The sequence below is a fragment of the Calliphora vicina genome, chromosome 5 (assembly GCF_958450345.1).
Source record: "Calliphora vicina chromosome 5, idCalVici1.1, whole genome shotgun sequence".
In the NCBI taxonomy this organism is placed as follows: domain Eukaryota; kingdom Metazoa; phylum Arthropoda; class Insecta; order Diptera; family Calliphoridae; genus Calliphora; species Calliphora vicina.
The window spans coordinates 58,278,994-58,303,913 of record NC_088784.1 but is presented as its reverse complement, the minus strand read 5'-3'; the positions used below and the strand labels follow the sequence as shown (position 1 = coordinate 58,303,913).

General features: G+C 28.7%; 2 protein-coding genes across 2 annotated transcripts in view; both read right to left on the bottom strand.

Annotated features, from left to right (window-relative positions):
- Positions 1 to 24,920, bottom strand: part of LOC135960988 (electron transfer flavoprotein beta subunit lysine methyltransferase-like) — a 138,894-nt gene that overhangs the window by 105,907 nt on the left and 8,067 nt on the right. The window lies entirely within an intron of this gene.
- Gadd45 (Growth arrest and DNA damage-inducible 45) lies at positions 3,412 to 5,338 on the bottom strand. The gene has a single exon (XM_065512572.1). It carries the CDS (start codon positions 4,958 to 4,960, stop codon positions 4,433 to 4,435), a length of 528 nt encoding a protein of 175 aa, XP_065368644.1. The 5' UTR covers positions 4,961 to 5,338; the 3' UTR covers positions 3,412 to 4,432.

Genomic DNA, 24,920 nt, shown 5'->3' with positions numbered 1-24,920 from the left:
GATACTAATTGTACGTTTTTTTAAATTTTTTTTTTTCAAAAACCCCAGTTTTTATTTAAGTACAAGTGTATTTTTTAGTGTTCTTGACATCTTAAAAGTTAAAGAAAATCACTTTTTAGGGGAATTACATTCCGCTGGACAAATTTGTTGCTTAAACTTGCCATGATTAACATACCCAAGTATGAGTAATCCCCTAAATGCATTTCGTACTATGTATGAAGGGGATATTTCCACGTTATTAATTATTTAATTAAATCTCAACGAAAACTTTCATTATTAAGTAATGAGTTAAAATATTATAAGCAGATTCACTTCTACTACATATGTATATTATGTTCATTATAATAGGAAAAGTTATGAATTCTCTATAATTTTCCCTTCATTGATAAATAAAACAAGTAAGAAAGTATAGTCGGTCAAGCCAGCCCATATAATATCCTACACTGAGTACATAAGCAATAACAGTTTTCTATCATTTGTTATTCGTGAGAGATTTTCGGTAGTGGGCCTTATATGGGAGCTATGAACAATTATGGACCGATCGCCATCAAATAAGTTCATGTGATTTATTTTTATATGAAACTTATTTTTGTTAAATTTTATTTGGCTTCTAATATTTTTAAAAGTCTTATGCTCGGTAAAGTCATTTTCGGATGAGGCCCTAATACGGCAGCCATGACCAATTATGGATTAATTTGGAACAAATGTTAAATGTGATTTTCTTTTATAGATGAATCAGACATTTATTACAAAAAAGGTCTATTTCGGGAGAACAGCCGAGTGTTGAATTAAGATTTTCAGACATTATAAACATAAGCACAAACGCTATATATTCTCCCCACTATGGTGTTGTAGGGTATAATAAACGCTACCATAAATTTCCCAATCACGAGTACGTGATTTCTGCACGCAAGCCATTATTTAAAATAGTGCAAATTAACATGAATAATACTAGTATCACTTTAAGTAAATCAATTTACATTTTATTGAATACATTTAAATAATAATAAAACTAAATAGGAATGCATCGTTTCAGACGTTAGTTTTAGTTTTCTACGAATTAATTCAGTTTCACAGCAACTTTAACAAATTCTGTAAACAAATAAACAATAATCTGTTAACGGGGGTGAAATAGTATAATTAAATAAAATTTTCCTTTATGTGATAAATAGAAAAGTAAATTTAAAGAATTCTGTTCAGTCCCTGGAATTCAACTAAATTAATTAATATTAAGCATAAAACCAGAAAATTATGAAAAAATTCGTAATTCGTTCCGAAATACAATTTTTTCAAATCAGAATGTATATAATATGAATTGGAAACAAATTACAAAAAATATTTTTTATTTGTGTGGATATAATACTGTAACTTTAAGAAGGAAACTTATAAAGAAATTCCCGAAATACCCGACAAAAATTTCCCTAAAAATTTAAACAAATATTCCCGGGAATGTACAGTGGGCAGAATACGAATATTAGAAAAATAAATATTCCATTTAAAGGGTTTAAAGTTTTGATGAAGAACCCCACATACCCATTTGGTTCGGCTCTGTGGGCTGTCAAAATACTTCGAGCCTGTGTTTCGAATGATTTCAAATGTTTTAATGTCCTTGTTTAGGAATACATAAGAATATGAAATATGCCACTCATCTCTAATATTTAACAAGTTATACGCATTTGAAAATTATGATACGCTTTTCCATAATATCGAACATATGTATTTCATTAACACTTTAACTAATATACTATTTCGGAATAGTATATTATTTCATTTCATTCGGAATGAAACCACTTTCAGTTTTCAAAGTGGAATTGATATTTCTTTGTAATTATTTATTAATCTAACATTTTTAAACAGTTTCTGTACCAAAAATTTCACTTTTGTTTTAAAATTAAAAACGTTGCCAAATTAACATCAAAAATATAGAATTATTAAATATTTTTTGAATTAATAAGTTTCACGGAATCTGAAGAACCTAAAACGAAATCGATCGGAATAAAAATTACGGAATTGAAACCATTCCGAACAAAATGTGTGACAGGCCTGTATATCTGATAGCAATATCTTTTACGAGTCCAAAAATAATCGAATTAAAATTTTAAAAATTTTAATCTTTCTCGTCCGTTATAGACTCTTTTCGACCATTTTTCGAATTTTTCCATACAAAAATGTTTTCCAAATTTTGAACATTTGTATGTCGAGAAATTTTGTACACATTTGATCTGTAGATCCATGAAGAAGGGGATTTTGGAAATTCGAATCATAATTGTTAAAATCTGTATCACTATATCTCCAGAACGAAAAATTATTTTTGGAAATGGTCATTCCCATGAAACTTCTGACTGTAACTTCTAAACCCTTAGACCAACAGTCCCAAAGTTGGACACCATGGGTATGTTCAATTTTTAAAACGATCCTATTTCTTCGTTTGTGTTCCGATTTCAAAAATATATAGAATCTCCACGTCGAGCACTACAAAAAACAATTATCTCTTATAACTCGCATTTGAAAATTAAATTTTCTACTTTCCCTACTCCAGTTTTTTTATAACAGCGGGTCCAAATATTTCCCGATTTTCTCCATTTTTCTTTTAACGGACAAAAAAATAATTGTGCATTTAAAAAAGTCGATTTTCTCATTGAAATCGGACTAAGGGTTTAGAAGTTACAGATTTATTTCCCCCTTTTTATACACTTCACCTTAGTGAGAAGGGTATATGTATATAAGTTTGTCATTCCGTTTGTAATTTCTACATTTTCCATTTCCGACCCTATAAAGATTAAGTAAGCAATGTTTTTTATCTAAATATTAAAAAAAAGTTGAAAAACAAAAAAAAAATTTTAAAATTTAAAAAAAAATAAAATTAAAAAAATAAAATTTTAAAAACAATTTGAATTTTTTTTTCAAAAAATTAAAAAAACAACTTTGGAAAAAAGAATAAATTTTGTTTACCTAAAAATATTTAAAATTTGTATTTTGAAGTGAAAAGAGGAAAAACTCCCCGGAAATTTTTATTCATAATTGGGCTGATAGACCCCTGCAACTGACGGGTCTGTGGGATTCGTCGTCAAAACTTAAATTCGAATACTACGTTCATGTGAAATTTTATGTCAATCGAAACATCCAAAATATTTTAATTCTGCCCCACTGTGCAATGTAAATATAAAGTAAAACTAACAGACATTTCGTCTTTCCACTGTTTAGGCCCTGCTACAGATAAAAAAGTACGTGCTGTGGAATGTCTAAAATAGGGAAAATGGTTTGAAATATTTCAAGGTCATGATTATGTCTATGTATTTAAAATAATAACAAACAGCATTTGACCTTTTTACTAAAATGAGTTTCTGTTTGTGAGAGTGGAATTTTAATGAGTTTTTAAAAATGTATGATTAAATTAAAAGTACGAGTTGATTTGTTTATATAATTATTTTGATTTATTTTTTATTTATTTTGATTTTTGTAAACTTAATTGCTAAACAATGTGTATTTTTATTTTACATTTAAATGCTTACAAAAAGCTAACATAACAAAAAGTAGTTTCTTAATTTTATTTATAAACATAAATTTTGTGTTTTTATAACAATATTATTTAAAATATTGTTTACAACTACATATTTATTTATATAATGTTTTATTACAATTGATTTTTTGTTTGTTTTTTTTTGTCTATAAAGTTCAATAACATTGTATTTGAATGCATTATTATATTTTCCTTTTCTTAATGTTTTGCAATTAGTATTTGTTTTTTTTTTTTCTTAAAAATTAATTATAATTAATTAATAGTTTATATAGAGTTTGCGTATTAAACAGCAAAAAAACTGTCTGGCTGTCTGATTGTCCGTCAGTGCAACCAGTTTATTCTGCCTGTTTTCAATGTCACATTTTGTAATGAGATTTTTCTTGACTCGATTACAGATAAAAAAAAACTTTACGTTTAGTAATTTTTTTTTATGTTTTAAATATGATATTATAAATGTTTAATACAATTTGTTTGAGTAGTTTGTACAATGAATAGATTTTATTTTAAATGCAGCTGTATTAATGAATAAATAGCTGTTTGTTTTCCTGGAGATTGTTTAACTTATTAATTAACCTTGCTGCTGTCCTCTGCCTCTGATTGTACTAGCGTTGCTGCTGCTCTTTTGCTGCAAATGCTGCTGCGTTGAAATCACTCCAGTATTGATTTTTGTTTTATTTTTTTATAATAGTTTTACGTAGATTTAAAATAAACTGCCTTAAACGTCGGTTTGGTATTAGTAGTTTTTGGGTTGGTTTCTGTCGGGAAATTATCCAAACGTTTCCAGCGTTTTATTCTCGCTTCGTGTAATAACGGGAAATTTTAATACCACTTTTTTTATAGGTTAAAGTGGTAGTTCCCATTTTTTGCAAAATAATGTCCAAAATTTCTGAATTATATTTAGTTAAGGCTAATTCACACATTGGGCAGCTGAACGATGGGTTTTTGTGGGGAATCCCAGTAAGCTTCACAGTAGTCCACCAATAGGGATTCCAATTTATTAAGACTCTCCTCGCTGTGATCACCAGTCCAAGTTTTTTGCACTAGGCAGCAGGACTCAATGGTGGTTTTGCCTAAAATACGGCTTAACTTGATGGGGCAATCCACCTTGATGACATAAATGTCGTTTTCATAGCAAAAAGCTTCCAAAAGCACTTCATGCATGTGTGTGGCAGAGTCGCCATCTTGGGGCTCGGCCATCAGGCAAAAGAGAGAGCCCTCAGGGGCTTTGGAGAGAACTTTAATGGCCGCCGATAAGCCTACAATGACACGTGACTCGGTTTGTGCCTTGAGCAAGGCATTCTTAACAGTGCGTCCAATTTTGGCATAAGCCATGTTTGAATCCGTTAGGTTGGATGTGTTGAGATTGTTGTTGTTGTTGGCAAGTGTTAGGGGGCCTGCCATGTTGTGATAGGATTGGATTTGCATTGCTTCCACGACCATATTGTTATTTTCAGTTAAAATTAAATGTTGCTCTTGAGTATCAATTTTCGAAATTATTTGTATCTCTTTGGTTAAATCACTAGATACCTTTTGTTGCTATTTGTGTCTTTATTTTCTTTTTTTATAGTCTTTATTTGCTTTTGTTTTTATTATTTAATAAACACTTGTGGTTGTTGTTGTTTTTGTTGATTTCTTATCTTTGTATGTATTTATTGTTGCAATTATCTTTTTTTTGTAATTGTTATGAAATTCTTTTCGCGCTTTAAATTTGCTTGGTCACTTAACGCGTTGAAATGTTTTTAGCGTTTGATTTTATCCGTGTGTTTCAATTTTGAGTTTAAATTTCACAATGAATACTGGTGCTCCACTGGGTGCTGCTTTTATACCCCAACTCTCTGCGCGCACTTGATTTCCATTGAATTTCACAAGAAATTTCATTTAATATAAGCTTTTTCGTCTAATTTACTCTCTTCAGCAGGCTTACCAGTCATGGGGATGTGTCTCCAAAGGTGGGGATTTAGAAAGGCATTTGGGAATGGAAAATTTAGTTTGGGGTTTTTATTGGCGACATTGTAAAATATTTCGGATATAAATTAGTTAGGATAAGGTTGTTTTTATTATCAGTAATAGTAATAAATTACCAATAAGTGAACTTAATTTCAAGTTGGATATAAATTAGAGATATTTAATGGATGTATCATTACAGCTAATATGATAAAATTTTTATATTCAAATCAGTATTTGCAAAAAGTGTGTAACTATTGTAAATTCGAATTAAATTTTCCATTCAATGTTATTCTCTGCAGTTTGTTATTAAATATTTCGTTATCAAATTTTTCCAACCAATTGAATATTTTCCAAATGAAACTTTGTTTAATTCATAAGAATTTTGGCTTCAAGGAACTTTCATAATGTTATCATACGTAATTATACCTTCACCTTCGTGAGAAGGTCAAGGGTCTGTCTGTTGCAATCAATTTTCTGAAGACCCCAGATATATTCGGGATCCAAATTTTCAATAATTCTGTCGAGAAGTTTGCTAAGTATTTAAAATCAGCAAAATCGGTCCACAAATGGCTGACAACCTCGATATTTGACCTATATCTGGATTACTAAGTCATTAATACAGACAATATTGATATATAATGATAGATATTTCAAAGACCTTTGCAATGACGTATATAAAACCATAGTAAGTTGGACCTACAATGGGTCAAAATCGGAAAAATATTTTTAACACGATTTTTTTTCACCAAAAATATTTCGCTAAATATTAAAAAACAAAAAATTAAAAAAAAAATTTAAAAAACAAATCGAAATTTTTTTTCCAAAAAATGAAAATACTGCAAAAATAAAATAAATTTTGTTTACCTAAAAATATTTACAAAATGTTTGTTACCTAAAAATATTTAAAATTTTTATTTTGAAGTATAATTTGGTGAGAGGATATAAGATTCGGCACAGCCGAATATAGCTCTCTTACTTGTTTTATCTGATATTAGCCAAATAATTAGTAGTTTCATTATTCTGAAGAATTGTATTTAAAAAAATATATATATATTTGGGAATTTTTTGGATATTTTAAATTTTGGTTGGGGACAGCTATGAAAAGTGGCTGGCAACCCTGCTTTTTAGCTCTCTTAAGTAAACACAGCCAGCACACATTAACGCTCTTTCTACTATTGCTTTTAATGTGTTTGGGGGATTTTGGGGCTCTCGTTCGCTCAATACAATTTCAATAGAATTCCCCATAATTAGCGTAAACTACATTCATTTCCATACAAAAAAAAATATATACAAAACTTAAAAAAAAAACGTATGTATTTTTATACGTCTAGTATACGTTTGCCAAACAAACCATTATTGTGTTAAATGAGCTGATATGGTTTATTTTATATTTTGTATTTTAGTTATTCTCCCGCAAAAATGGCGAGGTAAAAACCCAATTTTCATTATTAGACTTGTATCTGTTTCCGCGTAAAAACTCTTTTTTTTTAAATGTTTTAAATTTAATTCTTTTAAAAAACAAACACAAATATGTATGTAATTCTATTTTATGACAAATTGTTTGTTTTGATTAAACGAAATATTTATTTAATGTGCTTACTTCTTCAATAATTATTTGATTTCAGTTAACATACGTATTTGAATAAAATTATTATTCGTAAATTTACTCAGTTGTGTCTGGGTTTCTTCTGGGCTTTTGTTTAGTAAAATTTCTTACTTCTTATCTCTTTATTTTTAAATAAAATTATTTATTTTAATTTCTTTTTACTCTCTTCGCTCTTTTTGCTCAAAAAAGAAGACAAAAGGTAGTTAAACTTTTAGATAACGACACCATAAACGTGATAATGAAATTATCAACTAATGCTTGCATGATCATGTTTGATCAAGTATTGTTAAGACTTGATGAGAAATAAAATGTATAAAACAAACTCAGTTTAATATTAATTTACATAATTAAAATGCATTCAAATGAAATTTTTGTGTGGCTTCTTAAACTCCGATTTTTTTCAAGTTGGAAAATAAGTATTTCTTTTAAATATTTTGGAAATTACACTTGATTTTGTGATCATTGATCAATAATTTCACAAGAGTTACATAACAAAGAGCGCAATGAAAATGAAATACTTTTAAACAGCTGGGAGAATAAAAATTAATAATAATTATGTAGGTCATTTAAATATAATTATTTTCCTTGACTCGTTTGTTTAACGATTCTGTAGTTTGATATGATTTAGGTTAAAATATTGTGAAATTGCTTTATTAAAATGATGGGTGGATTTGTAAATGGAAATCCAAATTAATTTTGACTGTAAAAAGTCGAAGAGTATTTGAAGCGTCTTTAATTAATGTCCTGAGTACGATTAGAGAAAATGTTTAAAGAATCGGTCGTTGGATTAGATATAAAATTCTTGTAATATACCCATTAAACACCTTTTGGATCAAAAAGTCCAATTAAACTCTAGAAGAGTGTGAGGACATAAAACTTATTTAACAACTAAAAAATTAGTTAAGATTTTAATCGAAGTAGATGAGCGAAATGTGTTGTCTACGTTTATGACTCTTTCCTAATAGGGACAATTTTCCCGGTAATGTCTGGATTTTCTTTATAAATTTTCTTCTTAACTCTTTTGAAATTTGTAAACATCTATTGAATAGATTTTTAGTAACAAGTATTGATGAATTCTTGAGATTTAACAATTTTGCAGAAAACTTATGTAAAAACAATTAAGAGAGCTATATTCGGCTGTGCTGAATCTTATATACCCTTCACCAAATTATACTTCAAAATACAAATTTTAAATATTTTAAGGTAACAAACATTTTTTTCCAAAGTTGTTTTTTTCATTTTTTGTATTTTTTTTCGAATTGATATTTAAATTTTTTTTTTAAATTAAAATTTTTTTTTAACTTTAACATTTTTTCCGATTTTAACCCATTGTAGGTCCAACTTACTATGGTCTTATATACGTCGTTGCAAAGGTCTTTGAAATATATATCATTAGATATCCATATTGTCTATATTAATGACTTAGTAAACCAGATCAAAAATAGGTCAAAAATCGAGATTGTCCTGGTTTTTTCCTCATATCTCAGCAATTTGAGCCGATTTTAAATAAGAAACATCTCGAAAGCATGTCTGACAGAATTATTGAAGATTTGGATCCCGAAGATATCTGGGGTCTTCAGAAAATTGATTTCAACAGATAGACAGACATATTTTTTCTTAAAACATTTACAAGTTTATTTAATTCAGCGTGTATATATTTATTAACATGTATTTTTCCTTCTGTCGATTTCAAGTATTAATATCGGTAACAAACCACAATAAAACTTTCATATTTACAGAAGTAAAGATATTTTATTTATTTATCATATTATTTTGCATATAACAATTACTTTGCAAAATTTATCTTCATATTTGCTCATAGTAACGCCGCTAAATAAACTACACATTTTTCTTATTACGTCTCCTCTTGTTATGAAATAGTTAAATAATAATTAATTACCTTGATTTGTTACCAATTCAATTTTATGCTAAAATTAGATCAAGAAACACGTGTGAAATGATTGATAAAAATAATGTTCTAATTATAGTGGTTCGATTAAATTTATTTTTTATAAATTAATTTTGGATGCAAATTCACAAACAGTTACTGGCAGAGATTAAATTTATTATTGCTTATCGACAACAAAAAAATTCGAATGTGTGTCAAAAAATATTGGGTTTCAAAGAAGCAAAGTTCAAAATGACGGGCTTAGTTTAGTAATACAATAAGGTGCTAATAAGTATTTAGGTAAGAATATTTATTTAAGTAATTTCATGTTTATATTTGCAACTGATATGGAATTTAATAAAAATATTTTCTACAAACCTACATACATGCAGTTTAAATATTACTTAATTTTTGTTGTTTTTTTTTTCAAAGAATTTCTATTTTTTTTTTAGATTTTTACATTTATTATTAAATAATACCCGTCAAATAAAATGTTTTATTTTATCTCATCATTTTCAATAGAAATTGACCCCGCTCACATAATTTTTAAGAAAATTGTATTTTAAAGAAATAAAAGAATCATTTTTGTTGAAAATTTGTTAAATCATTTTCTGCCAAACACTTGTTTTCACGGGAATCTACCAAAGAGTCACGTTATTTTCGAAAAATCACATGTACTAAAGCAAAATAAAGAATATGAAGACAAATAAAAGACCTTTAATATTAGGGGTATTCACACACAACCAAACTAATGATTATGATGATAAGACATTTAATAAGTATTACAATTTATTTATTGTACCGACTTTGTTTGGTGAGTTATTCTTGATCAATAAAAAACCCTTTAAATCCACATTTACATAAATATTAAATTATCAACAAACGTTACTTCATAACATTTAAATCTGCTTTAGGGGAATACCCTTTATTTTATTATTACAAAAAAAAATTGGAAATCTGCCAGTTTGAGACATGTTGACTAAATTTAATTTATCAACAATTGTTGGCAGTGATTTTCTAGTAAATATTATTTATTTATTTTTGGTTTTGGTGCTGCCTCACATCTGATACATTCGATTTCAAGAGCAAGTTTGTCTGCTAAGAAACCATAAACAAATTTGACGTCAGTATCAATAAAGTGTGTTTTGGTGACATTTATGAATATTTAGAATTAAGGAAAAAGTCATTAGTTAATTACTATAAAAAAAACATTTAAAATATTGTTAATTTGTATCTACATATATTTGGAAGAAACTTCAATGAGCAATGTTTGGCAGGGGGTATTTACAAACATTTTGTAGGATCGTCAGAGCAATGAATCAAAATAATTAATTCTATTTGAGAACACATAATTTTAATTAGAAGCATTAATTCTTTGAAAAAATTAATTTTGGGAATATATTTGTTAATTTATTTCAATTTAATAGGTTTTTGTGCTTAACTAAATATCGGTCGACTGTTGTGGGACAGCTGTTCTAGTTAGGATAACTATAAAACATGTTCCATTGCCAGAATACAAAAAAAAGCATATTCAGGCAACATCTACCCAATAGCGTATTAACCGCGTAACGGTGTCAAATTGACAACGAAGAAATGACTCCATCCGTTCTCGATTTGTCACCATACCGTTTACGATTTGACACTGTCCATTGTCGGTTTGACACCGTACCGTTGTCGATTTGATACCGTCCGTTTTTGATTTAGAATTGTGTAATCCCTTTCCTTTCTAAATCCACCATAATGTTTATAACATAAAATACCTTGTTTTTCATTAATTTACATTTATTTATTATAAACACATTTTATAATATGTAAAAAAACGTATTGTTATTCTTTCAAGGAATTGATGTATTTGCATGTCGTCTCTTTATTCAACTCATCGATCTTATTAGTTGATCTGCATTTATTTTGTTGACTTATAGTTGAAAAACAGCATCTGTTGAGCACTTATTCAATAATTTGAACTTTTGCGTTCTAAATGAAAAACTTAAAAACAACTGGCATGTAATTCACAGTGAGATGAGACGGCGTATAATTTGACAACATTGTGCTGTCAATTCAAAACTTACATTGTCGATAAAAAACATCGTTTTTCTCTAAGTTAGTAGAGTCACAATATCATCAAAATCCTCGTACTGACATCCATTAGTTCCATGACTTATAGTAGCTGGCGATTACAATGCCAAACATACATTCTGCGTCTCTTGACTTGCTATTCCTAGAGGGAAACTAGATACCATATTTAGTGACATACTTACTTATTGAACCGTAGATCTCAACAAGATTTCTGATATAATTGACTTTGATCCCATTGCTGGATCTTCCAGCAGATAATACGTCTACGTTCTTCACATTAAAAAATGTTTCCTAACAGGAAAACAAACAATGATTCCTACATTTACGTCTAGAAACCTTTTCTCTCTTAAGAGAGAATATACTGGGGGTGTGGATACTGTAACCGCATTGGTCAAAATATCAGTAAAAATATTAGCCGCGGATTGCACCTCTTGGTAATTTTTTAATGATATTTTTGGTAGCATGCGTATTTTATCCAAATTGTTTTCTTGTTAAGGAAACAAGTACTATGGTTCTCAATTTAGCTTGGAACATTTTTTAATGTGAAGAAGTTTCAACTCATCAAATGTCGAAATAGATTACGAATCGCTTTAAAGAATAATAAGGAATCAAATCTTAGAAATTATCTGCAAAACTTAAACCGTATTTAGGGAAAAAAATGTATGGGACTAGAAGAAATCATCAACCGATTTTTACAATATAACATGATAGGATGGATACCTTGTGAATCGACCATATGTATGTAGATTAGTAATCACAAATAGTAAATTAATAAAAATTTAAATATTTTGTGGAAAAGGAATCGCAGAATTCCTAAGGTTGCACATAGGTCTAGAAATACACAATTTATGGCCAAAACTAAAATCTTGCGATGACATTTTTGTTACTGCAATGTGGAAGTAAACACGTGAATGAAATACACTTATGTGGACTTTTATACAGACTTCAGTTAAGAATAAAAAAAATGTTTACAAGTGTTGAAAAAATTATCAAACAGTGAACGTAGACCAATATGTTAGAAATTAATTGCAATCAATATATTTTGCCATAACTTGCCCGTTTCGTTAAAAACAGCAATTTCTTAAGATTCGTTTTGCTTCAAAAATTTAGTTTTTTTCAAAAAATGTATTTACATTCATTAAAACTTCGACATTAATTAAGAACATGGACATTAAAGCTAATTTTTACTTAAAATATTTTTTTTGAATTTTTATATAGACTTTAAATAAAAATAAAACAAAATGGTTAATAGTGTTGAGAAAAATATAAAAAACCGAAATTAGATCAATATATTGGGAATTATTTGCAATAAATTTATTTTATCATAACTTGCACGTTTTGATAAAAGTTGCACTGTTTATAACAGCTAACTTTTTCTAAAAAATACAGTTTAAATATTTATACAGAAATGAGTATAAAACAAAATTGTTAAAAGTGTTAAGAAAATTATAAAAACCCAAAATTAGACCAATATGTAAGAAAATATTTGCAATCAATTTATTTTATCATGCATTGCCCGTTTTGTTAAAAATTGCACAAAAAATAAAGTTTGAATATTTATGCAGACTTTAAACAAAGTTGAAACAAAATTTATCAAAAAGTTGTTATACGGGAATACAAAATTAATTTTTTTGTTAAGAATTAGTGTGCTGAATTCCCATTAATTGATAAATTCGCTGAAATTTATTGTTGGGGGATAAGCTAGTTCCTATGCGCATTTTACTGGTTGCTTGGGCCAGATCATCAGGAAACCTTTTCCCAAAAGGCTTTAGAAAAACTAAAGATATTATACAAATAAAACACTAGAGTGAATAAGAATTACAGACACTCAAAGCTTTATTTGTAAAAATATCAAAGCTTAAACAAAACACCAACAATAAACAGTGAGTTTATCTTTTCTTACATTCCCTATATAAAAATGGTTAAAAGTGTTGAGAAAAGTATATAATACAGACTTAAAATAAGAATACAACGAAATCTTGAAAAGTGTTGAGTGTGTAAATATTAATAAATATTAGTAAATATTAGCACATTAAAAATAAATTATTTAATTAAAAAATTTTTTTTCTAAATTTTTATTGGTCACAAAAGGGTTAAAAAGTGGCATTTCTAAACAGCTAGTCCGACCAATGAGTATTCTAGTTTAAGTTATTAAAATGGGCCCTATACTCTAGTCTGACACAAATAAATAACATGGATTTATTGTGAACCAATACATGAAGAGTCTGATGCCGGTTTTCGTTTTGTATAATTTGATGATACATATGGGGCATTTCATGTCAAGTGAACCAACTTTTGAAATCGATGTCTTCCGATCGGGATGAAATTTGCACCAAGGTTAGTTCTATTAGATAGTAACTCAGACACAACAACAACATCGCTCGAGAACTCTCTGGGTAGAGCGTGTCAAAATTTTAAATTTTGGCCAAACATGTGATTTTTCTCATTCATGTAACTTATTACCTATTGTTCTTAGCAAAATGTGTCCCAAATAGCTTAGATAGCTCTTTCTTCACTCTTTCGAAAAAAAATATTTAAAAAAAAAATAAAAAAATTTTAATATTTTTTTCCGAAATTTTCGATTTATTTTTTTTTTAAATGGCCCTTTTTTTCTTAAAATAAAGCTTAGATATTTTCCTTGAAGACCTATTTGGTCGCTTAGTGGGATGCGAGTGTGATATCTATCAAAATAAATATTTTGTAGCTCAAGACATACAATTTTAGACTTTTTTGTTGCAAAGTCGAACTTTTTTTTTCCAATATGGGCCCTTTTTTCCAAAATTTTTAAGTAATTTTTATATGAAAACTGTCTTTATAACTATAGATTGAACAGGAAAGTATAGTCGGTCAAGCCCGACCATATAATAGCCAAAACTGAATATATGTGCAAAATCAGTTTTCGTTTAAAATTGCAATAATTTGTTATACGTGATTGATTTTTGGAAGTGGGCTTAATATGGGAGCTATAATGGACCGATCGTCAATTTAGACGCGTGATTTCTTTGTATATCAAAATTTTTAAGAAATTTATGCTCGTCATTTCCATCTGTTTGAGACTTTTCTTTGTTTAATTTTATGTGGATACCAATATTTTTAAAAGATTTATGGTCGATAAAGTGATTTTCTGTTGATCTCATATGGAAGCATATTTGTGGAGAAATTTTTGTGGATACAAATATTAATCTGATATTTATGAGAAATAGCACTAATCCAGCAAAATATTTGTATGGGAGCTAGGTGAAATAATGGACCGATGTCAACCAGTTTTAACAGGTCAGCCAGAAAGTGATTCTGAGTCGTTAGTTGGTTGTTAGACTAATATTTTTAAAATCAGATAGTCAACTAAGCTACTTACTATTTATAACCCCGGTTTTTTACCAGTAACTCAAGATTTTGGACATTTTTTTCGTAGCACAGTGTAATTGATTATCAGGTCTAAAAACGTGTACTTTAATATAAATTCCTCCATGACCAAGGTCTTTGCTAATTATTACTTTTAAGGTCCTTAAACTTGATACATATTTTCAGTGTTTCAAGGAATTATGTAAATTAAATACATCACTTGCCGGACCAGACGCATTATTTACCTAAATCATTACCACTTTCATATACTTCCTTGACAAAAGCTCAAGTAGCTATTAAAGTTCGCTAGACCTTGTCTACGATTATATGTAATTTAAAAATTAACAAACATGTACTTGTTGACCGAAAGAAAAGTGGACTTTTAAAGGTGCTAATTATTGTGTGAATCGAAACGAAATACTGGGGATGCACGATTTATGAATTCAGCACCTGTTTGGAAAATTTAAATAACACAGCGACGTCCGAATTAAAACGCAAAAAATAAATGTTTATTAGTATTTAAGAAGTACGTACTAGTTAATAAGTATATATTTAAAATTTTGTAAACATTTTTTACTTTATGTAGGTTTTTTATTAATTCAAGGTTAAATCCGAAGTATATATATATATATATAATGTCGGATGAAAACAATAATAATTTAATATCGAAAATATTTACATTGTGAATATGAACACTCAGATTGGTCGTGATTTAAGTTTAAATTATTCATTCAAAATTTATTAAGCTTGTATTTAACGCATAAATGACTTTGTAAGTGCTCAAATTCCTGAAATTCCAATTTTTCACAAAAATCCGAACAGCCACATTGTCACACAAAATCGATGTGAGACAAAAACGGTTGTCCTAAAAAATATAAAATTTGGCACAGTCAAATATAGCAGTCTGACTTGTTTTAACTCCATATTTATAGGATTTCAGTGGTCATATTAGCCGAGAGTTACAGATTTATTGTATTCAGTTTGTAATTTAAACTGGTAAAGCTAATAGATATTATTTCACTTCAGATGAAACATAGTATTTCTGTTCTCGAAACAAAAGATTTCTCTCTATTACAGTGTTTCTCAACCCTTTCTGTACCATGCCCCACTTTTTCGTTTAAAAATTCTATGTCCTTCTGAATTTAATATTGAAGAAAATTATATAAAATATTCCCAAATCTTTATTATTTATACAATATAAATTTCATGAAATTTGACGCCATTAGATTATTTTATTTGGGGATATGTAAAGTCCCAGGTCTATGCGGATAAACTTGGAAGCGAATATTTGACGCGTTATTGCCGATTTTTTGCGAAGGGTGTGAAAATTGGACCTTCAGGTTACGTGCTAGCCGCAGCCTTAAAATAATCTAATTAATATAGCCAATTGGAGGAATAATGAAAACGTTTTTCTCTGTTTTATTTTAATTTAAAGTTCTCCTCTGCCTTTATAAAACTCGCATCCCACTAAGCGACCAAATAGGTCTTCAAGGAAAATATCTAAGCTTTATTTTAAGAAAAAAGGGCCCATTTTGAAAAAAAAAGTTAAAAAAGTTTTTGATTTCGGAAAAAAATATTTAAAATTTTTTATTTTTTTTTTTAAATATTTTTTTTCGAAAGATTGAAGAAATAGCTATCTAAACTATTTGGAACACATTTTGCTAAGAACAATAGGTAATAAGCAGGGAAACCGGAAATATGCTCTAAAAAAAGCGTTTTAAGCGCTTTAAATATGCAGTAAAAACTTTAAAATATGCTCTTAAAATTTAAAAAATATGCTCTTAAAAAACAAACTTCTACATAATTTTTAACCAAAAAATACACTTTTATTTAAAAAAATCAATACAATTCATTTCTAAAAAGGTAAAGTAATATAATAACAAAACAAAAATAACATGAACTAAAACAAGTATAACAAAAAATAAATACAACATAAAAACAATAGGAACTTAAGCTATGAAGAGGCCTTGAGAGGTATTTTTTGATGATATTTTATATAAATATAAAGTCACTTCTTAAATTAAGGTTATTACTGCAATAAATTACAAAATATTGACTTAAATTTTCAAATAAAAATTGTTGTCTATAGGATGTGAAAACATTTTTATACATAGAAAATGTTCTTTCGACATCAACCGATGTTAAAGGAGCAAATTTAAAAGACAATATTTCTTTAACACTTAGAACGGTTAAGTTTGAATTAGAACTAAAATTTGATGGCGCTATTATTAAAATAGTGTTTATTTTATATTAAAAAGAGCAATCTATTTTGAATTTTAAACAAAGGAAGTAAAACCCTGTAACACAACAGCGAAAAATAAGTAAGACAAAATTTGCTTATGATAAAGTCAAAATATGCTATTAAACAGTAAAATATGCTCTAAAACCGCAAAAATATGACACAAATATGCTCTTAAAACAAATATATGCAAAAATATGCATTTAAGGGTAAAATATGCAAAAATATGCACTAACAAATCGATGCCAAAATTCTTAAATAGTTCTGAAACGTGTAAATATCTTATCCATGTGCTCATTAGACTTACCAGAAAAAACATGCATTTGCATATTTTGGTTTCCCTGGTAACTCAGAGAGTTCTGGACCGATCTTGTTGAAAAATTGTGTCTGAATTACTATCCAATAGGTCTAACCTTGGCTTCATCCCGATCGGAAGACATCGATTTTAATAGTTGGTTCACTTGACGTGAAATCCCCTATATATTTATACACAGAAAAAACTATTTCTTACACCGTTTCAATTCAAATATTTGTCACATATTGAACTGGTTTCAATTATTTCATATTTAAATCTAGTATTTATTTGCTCAAATACAAAATTTCTTGATATTTTCTATTGAATTTTCAGTTTTGAATTTGATTATTTTGACAAATTCAAAATTTCGAGTAGGCGATTAATCGACAATTATTGATCAAATATTTTTTTTTTAAACAAACACAAACTGCGAAGCGCTTTGCTTGTCTGCAGCTACACCCAGAGTCTCTGGCGGGTATCGAATCCGCAACCCTCAGATTAATAGTCCAGCACATTATCGACTAGCCTATCAGGGCACACATTTCGGTTTTGACCGAATCTACTAGCTCTTATATCTAATAATGGTATTGATCATGAATAGGTATGCATCATTATTAATCGGAAATCGTATGCGGGAATATTGCAATTTTACCCGAGGTGTAGCCACAATTCCAGTTTGAGAAGCACTGCCCTAAACACTTAAATGTCATTAACCCTTTACGCATCAAACATTTTATTCAAATTTGTAAAAATCTCACCATAAAAAAATCTAAAAAATGCACGTCTACAATAAGTGATAAGAGTTAAATGAACTCTCAAAAATTTACTGGTTAAAGTTATTAACATTTTGTGTAAATATTAATACACTCTACTGGGCGTTGAAAAAAATTAAATGACGCGGCCGAAATTTAGAAAAATAAATCGTAATTAAAAACAAAATAAACTAAATATACTATTCTATATACTTCCTTATCAGCTGCAAATGGTCAAGAACCTTTTTTCGATTTCATTAAAAATACATAAATAAAATAGTGTGTATGCATTTCAAAGAAACACTGACCTTTCTGCAAAGTTTCATTGTAGTTTGTTTAATATAATATTCATGTTAACTCGTACAAAATCACGGTGAATTATAGTGAATTCGATGTTATTGCTTTCTCAGGTGCATTCACCTTTCACTCGTTAATGGTTAATAATTCAATTTAAATAAATGTGTGTACAGTGGTTAAATTATTGTTTTGTTTATTTACGGTTCAATACACTTTTGGGGGAGACCAATAACAATTTGTATGTACTCGTATACATGTTATTTCTGCGCGCCAAAATTTGCAATATAAATTTATACAAATAATATAAAGAATTAAATAATTACTATGAGCAGGGAAATTCAATCCAATTAATGTTTTTGTTTTTACTTTATTCGTAAAGGTAGCTGAACTTTGATTACATTTTAGAACTATAGTATTTTTTGCAAAAAGTGCCAAAAACCCAAAAAAAAATAAGAATTTAAACGCATTATAATGTAGTTGCATTTTGTAAATGCAACATATAAGGGTTTCCCTTCTTTTACTATACTTATTGAATAAAGGTAGGGTCACACATGACCCTACCACTAAATAAAATACATTTGAACGTAACCACTAAATAAAATACATTTGAATTCTTTTATTAATTCAAAAACTTATTTTACTTAGGATGATTCAAAACAAAAAAATTAGTTTTATTTTATTTGATGCTGTTTGATCTTACAAACCACTTGTAAGAATAAACACGTCAAACAAATTTGTGCTAAAAGCCATGTGTGACCCTACCTTAAGAATCGTTCACTCAAACCGCACTCACACTTACATATTTATTGACATTTTGTCAAATGCAACTTCTCGAAAGCAGTTACACCTAAAATACCCTTTCAGCTCGACTACCGTTACCACTAAATTATCGTTACCGAGATAACTGCAATTACCAATACCGATATAAAAGTTAATACTTTTACCGTTATTCTATAAATCTTTTTTTTTAAATTATGAAAATACAAATCAATAAGAGGGTTCATTAAAATCTATAAAATTTAAAATAATAAAATACCGTTTCGATTAAACTTGTATTTTTAAGTTTTATAAACATTTTTGTTTTGTGAAAAATTAATTTTAAATTTAAACCATGGTTTAAAGCAAAATTTCCATACAAAATATGACTTTAAAATGTTGTTTAAATTTAAAATTTGTTTATGAATACGGCCTTAAATATTTATTCAAAAAGTTTTCCACCTTTTGGAGAGATGTAGGGTATAAGGGGGACCATAACCCCTGTTTTTGATACGCTATCTTTTAAAAACGATAAAAGATATTCTTAAATTTGTTTGTTTCAAATACTTAGATATGTTTGGCTTTAGTTTTACTCATTTCAATCCAATCCTATCCTTCTTATTATATATAATTTTTTAAACTTTTATACAGTGACCAAAAACGGCGATACCATCCCATCCATGGGGTATATGCGCCAATGGGGCAGAATTGTCAGAAGTAATGTAAAACAAACATTTGTGAATATGTACATATGTATATAACCATATTTTAATGCTTTTATACTTTAATTACTAAAATCAAAAAAGTAAGATAATTCATTTTAATTATCAAGGAAGTCCATTATTGGAATCGTGATTTTTTTTTTAATTTGCATTGTACAGTAACATATTAACATCAAATAAATATCTTGTAACTGATCGGGACGTTCATAATGGATAAGTTGAATTCGGCTACCATATAACAATACCGGGCGAAACCACCACATCAGGCATCTGGCGAATGTACCCCAGCAGAAGTTCTGTCCAGTCATATAATTTTTTTTCACACTTAAAATTAAATGCACTATTATTGATGTTCTAACACCAATTTATATATTTTTTGAATAACAAAAATTAAAAAAGTTCAAACAAAAAATACTTACACCATAATATTTTCTGGAATTTTAGAAAAACAATTAATCACGTCTGTCTCAGATCATATGGGCAATTCCATATCATCGTACGTGACATTTGTACGCCTATAGGGTGGAATAGATTTTGCAAAAATAAGAGTATCTGAAAAATAATTTGGTCTTTATTCAGAGGGTACTATATTTTAAAATAATAAAAATAATAAATAATTGTTATCCAAAATATTGAACTAAATAAGGTTATATCATACGTGACAAAAAACGGAACTCATTTTGAGGTACATGTAGAAATATGCGAAAATATTCGAATCGTGAGAGGCGTTATGTTTTATTTTAATTTCTTACACTAAACGAAATATTTTTCCTTTACAATCCGTCATATTTAAATAAAAACAATCTTTGGATGATTTTATAATAAAAAAAATTTGATATCGTACGTGACAGATTTTTCTCTTATAATAAAACAATATATATTCTGTAAATATATGTATGTATACAAAAACTAAAAAGTGAATAGAAAATATACATTCGGGTTCAATAAACAATTTGACAATAGCAAAAAAACAATCAGAGTCAAATTCATTTCATACTACAAGCCAAGGCGTATTAACAAGGTGAGTGCATAAAATCAGCTGTTTCTGAATTCGCTGTGGTTTTATGTACACTATGTGTCAAACATTGTTTATGTTTACATTTGTTATTGTAAATAACATAGTAATATTTTAATTCGCCTTGATTTTGACATTTACCGTACATTTTAACAAAAACAAATTGCCTGTTGTTTTTGCATTGTTGTATTTGTTGCCGGGACGCACTCACCTTGCTAATACGCCTTGCTACAAGCTAATTGGGAGTCTAGTTTTCGCCGCAATTTTAGCCTAAAACATACCTAAACATTAAAAAATTAAATATAATCTGTTTAACCTTCGCTTTACCAAAGGTTTTTTATGTACATGGTTTACCAATACCCACCCGGGTGACACTACACTTCTATAAATATATGCGACGAACGAAATTTTAAAAAATTTTAAAAACCTTATAAAAAGTTTAAAATGTTTCTATTAAATTCTATAGAACTCTAAAATTTGTTCAGTGAGTATAAATTTCATTTAAATCGAAACAAAATTAAAAAAAATATTAAACCAATAAAAACTAAGTGGTCACCCGGGTGGGTATTGGTAAAGCGAAGGTTAAACTATTATTTTTGTCTTTAAAATGTTGTAATATGATCTAAATACTTTCACATAGTAACATTTTATTATTTTCTTCTATTCAAATCATCTTGAAAAAAAGTTTCAAGGGTTTTTGTGTTTTCAGTCGTGGTAGCGATTCTCGTGGAATTGCCCATATGTAAAATGAAACAGTAAAACTTTGAGGGATGGTACATGATCGATAAACGAAAACAAAAGTTAGTAATGTAACAAAATCGATTGCTCCGTTTTCAAGTTAATGGGTGTTGAAAGATGTACCCCTATGGCAATTATGTCCCCCTTTACCCAATGTAGGTGTTAAAAATAAATAATAGCTCTCGGCTATTAAATTAAAAATTAAATTATAATAAATTAAATGAAATTATGATGATGATTATTTATATTTCTTGGTACACAGAAATGATCTTGAAACTCAATTTTAACACAATCAGAACTGGGACAATTTTTGATAAGTGTCAGTTCAACTGTTTTTCTTTTCGCCTCGATTAAATGTTTGTGATAAATTGTTCCGAAATTGGCATCCAGCCAAATGTGTTATTTCGTTTAAATTTTAAATAAAATTGTGAGTGTTCGGATACGATATACTATACATATTTATTATAAAGTGGATGATTCCGTTCATTCATGCGAAAATAAATGTTTTTAGGAAACTTCTTTGATGTGTTTATGTACAAATGACTTTTATATTGAATTTAGTGTTTTCGGAAATTTAAATTTAGAATACATACAGTTGTGAATACCAAAATAGTAGTGCCACTAGAAAAAAATTTTGAAACGTCATTTAACATATTAAACTTAAAATGTTGTTTATTTCAATAATTTGTCAAGTCTGTTTATTTTTTTTTTTTGAGATAAATCTTTTTATTAAATTCATTTGTTTTATTTTTTGTAAAGAAGTCAAATATATTTTAGAGTAAAGTACAATTTAGGGCCATTTTTACAACTTGCCTTTAAGTTCGAAATGTTAAAATTTAACTTTAAGGGCACCTTTATCTATTACTTAAAGTTAACTTTTACTATTTCGAACTTACAGGCAAGATGTAATAATGGCCCTTAGTTAAGTAAGTATATTCACCCCCATTAACACGAAGTCTGGTTATGTGTTAACTAATAGTTAAACTGACAGTTTTCATATAAAAACAATTTTAACCGACAGTATAACTATTAGTTAACACATAACCAGACTTCGCACAGTGTGGACAAAATTAATAAATCACGTTGGGTTCACTTCTCACTTATGAATCATATAAAAAATTTTCTTTCGTGAAAAAGTGGAAGTCATACTGGAAAAGTGAAAAAAAATGTATGGCGGTCTCAAAAATGCGCAAGATGTTTTTGATTTACCTTAAAGTGAACAGTTGACAGATTAACCCAAATATAATTTTACAGCGGAACTATGCGGAATAAACATCTTTAACTCTACTTGAAAAAAGGAAATATTTTATTTTTTCCAATTTCTGATCTTCTCACAAAAAATAGTTTTTTTAATAGTTACAATGCAAATAATTAAATGAAAATTGTTGCATATTTCCTTGAAATAGAGCTTAATAATAATTTAAAAAAATTATGACAATAAAATCACCGTAGCCTTTTTAATCATAAACCAAAGTCACACAAAAAATACACTTCTCTTTGAAATCTTAATGTACCTGTTGACAACAACTTTAAAAATTTTTTTTTTTTTTTTTTTTTAAAACAATCACAAACTGCGAAGCGTTTTGCTTGTCTGCAGATACACCCAGAGTCTCTGGCGGGAATCGAACCCACAACCTTCAGATTAATAGTTCAGCACACTATCGACTGGTCTATTGGGGCACTGACTTTAAAGCTTAGTTTTTCCTAATCGGAGCTAAAAACCAAAAAAAAACAAAACATGAATAACAGTTCCCTATTGTATTGAGAAGCTCATTAAATGATCAGAAGGATATTGCCAGACATTTATTTTTTAATTTTGTCCAGCTAGATTTGAGATTTGGGACCAGAAGCCTGTACATTTTTCACGAGTTCATATCAAGATGTTTTTGCTTTAATTCTATATGATTTCTTCACGTCAATCGTCTGTCTATATTTAACCCAAGATATTTTACACATTTTCAGCAATACCTGTTAAAAACTATTTAGAGTGAAGTGGTTGGGAAGTTTTGCCTCACCAGCTTTATAGTCGAGACCTTGAGCTGTTCGAATACTATTTGTTGCGATCGATGCAGAACGCTCTCTCTGGGATACGATTCACTTTGGAACCGAATATCCGATATTGCCTTGATTAGTTGTTGGCCACATAATCCTGATAACAATGGCCAATACTTTGAATAAATTTATATTGTACAAATACTTCAAAATAAAGGTTAAAAATTTTAAAAAATCCAGCATTTTTAAGTCATACGCCCATAAAGAAATTGTGATACAATTTAAAACAAGTAAGAAAGTATGGTCGGTCAAGCCCGACCATATAATACCCTACATAAAGTAAATGAGTAAAAATATTTTACTTTTAAAATATCAATAATTTAGATTTTTGACTGATTTTCGGAAGTGGGCCTTATATGGGAGCTATGACCAATTATGGACCGATCATCATAAAATTAGGTCGTGTGATTTATGTCTATATTAAAGTTAACTATGTTGATTTTTGTGTGTATACCAACATTTTTAAGCGATTTATGCACGTTAAAGTGATTTTCGGAAGCGGGTCTATATGGGAGCTATGACTAATTATGGACCGCTCGTAACAAAATTTGGTGACATGAATTTTGTATATATAAAACTTATTTGGAGCGAAATTTGTGTAGATACATAGATAAATTAAACATTTATGACCGATAAAGTCCAATTTCGAGGGGACATTTGTATGGGGGCTAGGTGAAATAATGGACCGATTTCAGCCAGTTTCAATAGTTCCTTGGGACGAAAAAGTAATATGTACCAAATTTGATCGAAATATCTCCAAAATTGCGACCTTTACTCTGCGCACAAGGTTTACATGGATAGCCAGCCAGCCAGCCAACCAGACGGACGGACGGACGGACATCGTTCAATCGACTCAGAAAGTGATTCTAAGTCGATCGGTATACTTCAAGGTGGGTGTTAGACTAATATTTTTGGGCGTTACAAACATCTGCACAAACGCATAATACCCTCCCCACTATGGTGGTGTAGGGTATAAAGACAAATGGACAGTCTCAATCTCTAAGCGTATAACTAATGTGGGCAGATTTATAAGCATTTACTTTAATATTTCAATTGGTTATTCAATTGTTAATAAGATTTAGTTGCATTTGTATGTCATTTGAAGTATCGTCGGCGTAAGTCGCAATCAGGACATCATTACTTGCTGGCGTTTTAGATGTAAATATAAAGAAATTTTCTTCATTGAGGAACTCCAGATTAAAAATAATATAAAAAGGCACTGGGAAAAAATGTTTGAGTTTAAATAGAAGCCTATTTTGACATATTCTGTCAAATGTTTGTTTGACGTCTAAAAATACACATTAACAATATAGTTTATTTTCTAGAACATCCCATATTGTCGTAATAACTCTGTGGCATTGCTCAATTATTCCATGATATGGGCGGAAGCTAAATTAATGATCAGGCTTCCAATATTAAAATCAATCTCTTTTGTAAAAGTCTTTAAACAATTTTGGATAAAATCGACAGTAAACTATGTATACGAATTAATAGAATTATCATATTGGGGGGATTTTTTATCTTCAAAGAAAATTTTTGAAGGCTTCGTTGTTTGAATCCTTTATAAGACAATTTCTCTATTGAGTTCTTTTCAAATATTTTATAGCTTTTCAAACATTATATTATAAGCTGGGCATAAAATACTTAGAAAATTCCCCACCGTCTTATTTTTAAT

Excerpts from the sequence above, each read along its gene's own strand:
- Gadd45 (XM_065512572.1), bottom strand. The coding sequence starts at position 4,960 with ATGGTCGTGGAAGCAATGCAAATCCAATCCTATCACAACATGGCAGGC.